This window comes from Arvicola amphibius, chromosome 2, assembly GCF_903992535.2.
Source record: "Arvicola amphibius chromosome 2, mArvAmp1.2, whole genome shotgun sequence".
Taxonomy (NCBI): domain Eukaryota; kingdom Metazoa; phylum Chordata; class Mammalia; order Rodentia; family Cricetidae; genus Arvicola; species Arvicola amphibius.
Genome location: NC_052048.2, coordinates 134683184 through 134687325, shown reverse-complemented (window position 1 = coordinate 134687325; position 4142 = coordinate 134683184). Strand labels below are relative to the sequence as shown.

At 36.0% G+C, this 4142-nt stretch overlaps 1 protein-coding gene across 1 annotated transcript; it reads right to left on the bottom strand.

The window, feature by feature from the left end:
- Nucleotides 1-3194: 3194 nt before the first annotated feature.
- Nucleotides 3195-4142, bottom strand: LOC119807029 (vomeronasal type-1 receptor 90-like). The gene is given in 1 exon segment (XM_038319171.1): nt 3195-4142. A coding segment is annotated over 1 exon segment (948 nt).

Sequence of the window (4142 nt, the reverse complement as noted above, 5' to 3'; positions counted from 1 at the left end):
AATAGAATTACAGTCCAGTATTTCTCATGAACATTGATACAAAAATACTCAATAAAATACTAGTAAATGTAATTTAAGAACACATAAAAAATCCAGCATGATCAAGTAGGCTTTATCCCAGAGCTGCAGGTATGGTTTAACATAGAAAATCTGTCAATGTAATTCACCATGTAACTAAACTAAAAGAAAAAAATCACACAATCATCTCATTAGATGCTGAAAAGGCCTTTGACAAAATCCAACACCCCTTCATGATAAAGGTATTGGTGACATACAGTTACAAGAAACAACTTAAACTTAACAAAGACAGTTTACAGCAAACCAGCAGTACAACTTCAAATTAAATGAAGAGAAACTCAAAACTATTTCACTGAAATCCGGTGCAAGACAAGGTTGTCTAATATTTCCAAGTCTATTTAATACAATACTCAAAATTCTAGCTTGAGCAATAAGACAACAAAAGAAGATAAATGGGATACAAATTGGAAAGAAAGAAGTTAAATTATGCTATTTGCAGATGAAATGATAGCATACATAAGTAACTCCAAAAATTCTACCATGGAATTCCTACAGCTGATAAATGCCTTCAGTAATATAGCAGAATACAAAATTAACTAAAAATAAACAAAAACAATAGCTCTCCTGTGTACAAATAATAAACAGGCAGAAAAGGATTCAGAGACCAGCACCCTTTATAATAACCACAAATAATATGAAATTTTGTTAGAGGAGCAGCTCTAACAAAACAAGTGAAAGACAAAAATGACAAGAACATTAAGTCTTTGAAGAAAGAAGTTGAAGAAGATATCAGAAAATGGAAATATCTCCCAAGTTCTTGTATTGGCAGGATTAAAATAAGAAAAATGACAACCTTACCAAAAACAATCTACAGGTTCAATGAACTCCCCATCAAAATCCCAAAACAATCATACACAGAACTCAAAAAAAAATACTTAACCCAATATAGAAAAATAAAAAAGGGGACAGCTAAGACAGTCCTACATTATAAAGGAACTTTGAAAGACATCACCATCCCTAACATCAAAATCTACTATAGAGCCATATTTTTAAAAAAAGAAACAAAAAAACCCACAAAGCAAAAAACGTCTGGACTAATGGAAACAATTTGCAGATCCTGACATTAAACCAAACACCCATGATTATCTGATTTTTTTGAAAAAGAAGCTAAAACTATACAATGGAAAAAGAAAGCATCTTTAACAATGGTGCTTACATAACTGTGTGTCATCATGTAGAACATTGCAAATATATTCTACTCTATCACCATGTATGAAACTCAAGTCCAAGTGGATCAAAGACCTCAACATAAATCCAAGTATACTGAGCCTAATAGAACAGGAAGTGGAGTTAGCCTTGAATGCATTGGCACAGGAGATCACTTCTTAAATATAACACCAGCAGCACAGACACTAAGAGCAACAATCAATAAAGAGGACCTCCTAAATTTAAAAATCTTCTACAAGGCAAAGGACACAATAAATAAGACAAAATGACAGCCTACAAATGGGAAAAGATCTTCACCAACCCCATATCTGACAGGGGGTGAATTTCAAAACATATCAAGAAATCAAGAAACTAGACATCAAAGTACAAAATAATCGAAGTAAAAATGGAGTACAGATCTAAACAGAATATTCTCAACAGAAAAGTCTCAAAAGGCCAAAAGACATTTAAGGAATTGCTCAACATCCTTAATCATCAGGGAAATGCAAATCAAAATGACTCTGAGCTACCATGTTGCACCAGAATGGTCTGAATTGCTAAGATCAAAACCACATCACACTTCTCTCACTTGGGCTGGTTCCACTCCCTGTTAACAGCTATCCTCAGCAGGTATCACATGGCTCTGGCATCTCCAACAGCCTGGGGTCTCTGAGGAAATCCAGGTTTCACTTTCACAGCTCCACACAATGGCCTCTCTAGGCCTCCATGCAGTGATACCTCTGCCTGGCCTCAGCAGCTTTCCTCAGTCACAGAGAGGGATTCCATAACCTCTTTCTTCTAACCCTCATCTAAAGCCAGAACCATGTAAATGAAGTGGCCAAGTTCTGCTGCTTTATGGTCTGTAATATGAGCCCTCTTTCAATGGCAACTTCACCAGCTCTCTGTTTTCTCTGGTTCCCTTCACTGCCAAAGCTCAGCTTTCCTTGAGCTAAGTGACAGGGAAGAGAAACTATTGAGAGTATACTGTATCAAAAAAAGAGTAGTTTTTATTATCAATAAAAGAAAAAACTAAGTGGAGTATTTTGTTGCACACTTATAATCCCGAGCTGGAGAGGGAGAGACAGGAAAATACCTGGGATATCATCTTGTCCTATTTGGCAATCCCCAGGTCAATGAGAGACATTATCAAAACCAAGGTGAGTGCCTTCTGAAGAAAAACAACAAACGCTGTCTCCTGGCATCTACGTACACATGCACACACATCCTTCATCTGTGCACACACACATGCATACACATGTGCACAAAACATATATATATATATATAAACAATTTTTGTTTTACTAATAATATGTCGATATTGATGAAGTACAAAACAGACACATGGAATTTTCATATAAGACTCATTAATTAACTGTGGTAAAAAGGGAAAATTTAAATTCACAGTATTTTTGTTGATCCAGAGAATTACAATAAGGAAAAATTATTAAAGGTGCAATAGGACATTGAAACTATTTTTGATGGCTGAGAGTAAATTAAATTCCCTTCAAAGAAAAACATAAAAAGTCAGCATCAACAAGGAGCTTTCTTTGAGTAACCTCATCATCAGGAAACATTTATGATGTAAAGTAAAGAGGAGAGAGTAAGAGAATCCTGTGGAAATTTCAACTCATGGTATACAGCGAACTTTAAAAAATCTACAGCACTTAGCAGCAGAAATGTCACAGGAATGTCCATGTGTAATACCACAAATTTTATTTAAATTATTAAGAACCTTGATTTGAAACTTAAACTATTACAGAGTTTAAGAGGATTATGTTTTTGGAAAAATTAATTGTGGCTGCACCAGAATGACGCCTCATAAACATTTGTCTGTCTGTCCAACTCAAGGGGGCAGGGACAATGGCCTCTTCTGACCTGTGGGCACCAGGAATTCACACATACTTACATGCCGATACATACTCATAAATATAAAAATAATAAATAAATCCATTTATTAAAAATGAGAAAAATTATCTCTTTTTAAAAATATGATAGCACACAGACTGCATGTCTTTCAGCATATTGATTATTCTGTTATCAGAACTAATTTGTACCAAAGGAGTAATTGTGGGATAGACATTCATCACAAACTTCTGAACACTCAGAGTGACTGGGTCGTACATCTGTAACAAAACTGCAGTGGATGAGATGAGGAAGTCCACACAGTACGTGACCACAAAACAAACCACCAGCAGCAAGATGGTCTGGGTGGCCCTTTTCTCAGGAGATGCTCTCAGGTGACTGAGGCTGTGAAGATGCTTGTGTTGCCTCTGATGTCTGAACAAGATAATCACCATATATGTACTTGTGGTCAGCATAACTCCTACAAGAAATACATCTCTGGAGGTTGTCACTGTTAAAATCAGTGCCCTGATAATGTATTTCATGGAGAAGAGTGAGCAGAATTTAGTGACCCTAATCTGTTTGGTTTCACTCACATTGGTAAAAGCACCAGCATAGATGATTTGGTGACTAGTGAATGACAAGTTGAAAGACCAAATAAATAAGAAAGCAGAAATCATGTACTTTTTAATTTTATATTTAAATTTTGCCAAGAAAGAGGAACTGGGACTGATAGTGACAGCCTGAAACACACTCAGGAGGCAGGTGATACAGATGGAGAGGCCTCTCATCACCCTGCTTATGTAAAAAGTTGTCTTACATTTGAAGTCATTATCAATGCTTAGTGACCCAAATATGTCCCAAAGCCAAATATCCCCTCCAGTGAGGAGCAGTACTATGTGGATGAAGGTCAGGTTACAGGAGATCATGTCTGTGGGCTTAGGTCTGTGACATAGAATTACAAAAATATAGAAAACAAGGAGAAACATATTGGCCAATACTCCAAGTCCAGCTTGGAAATTAAGGACAATCCTTAATGAGGACATACGTAGAAATTGTATTCACCTTAAGAACAT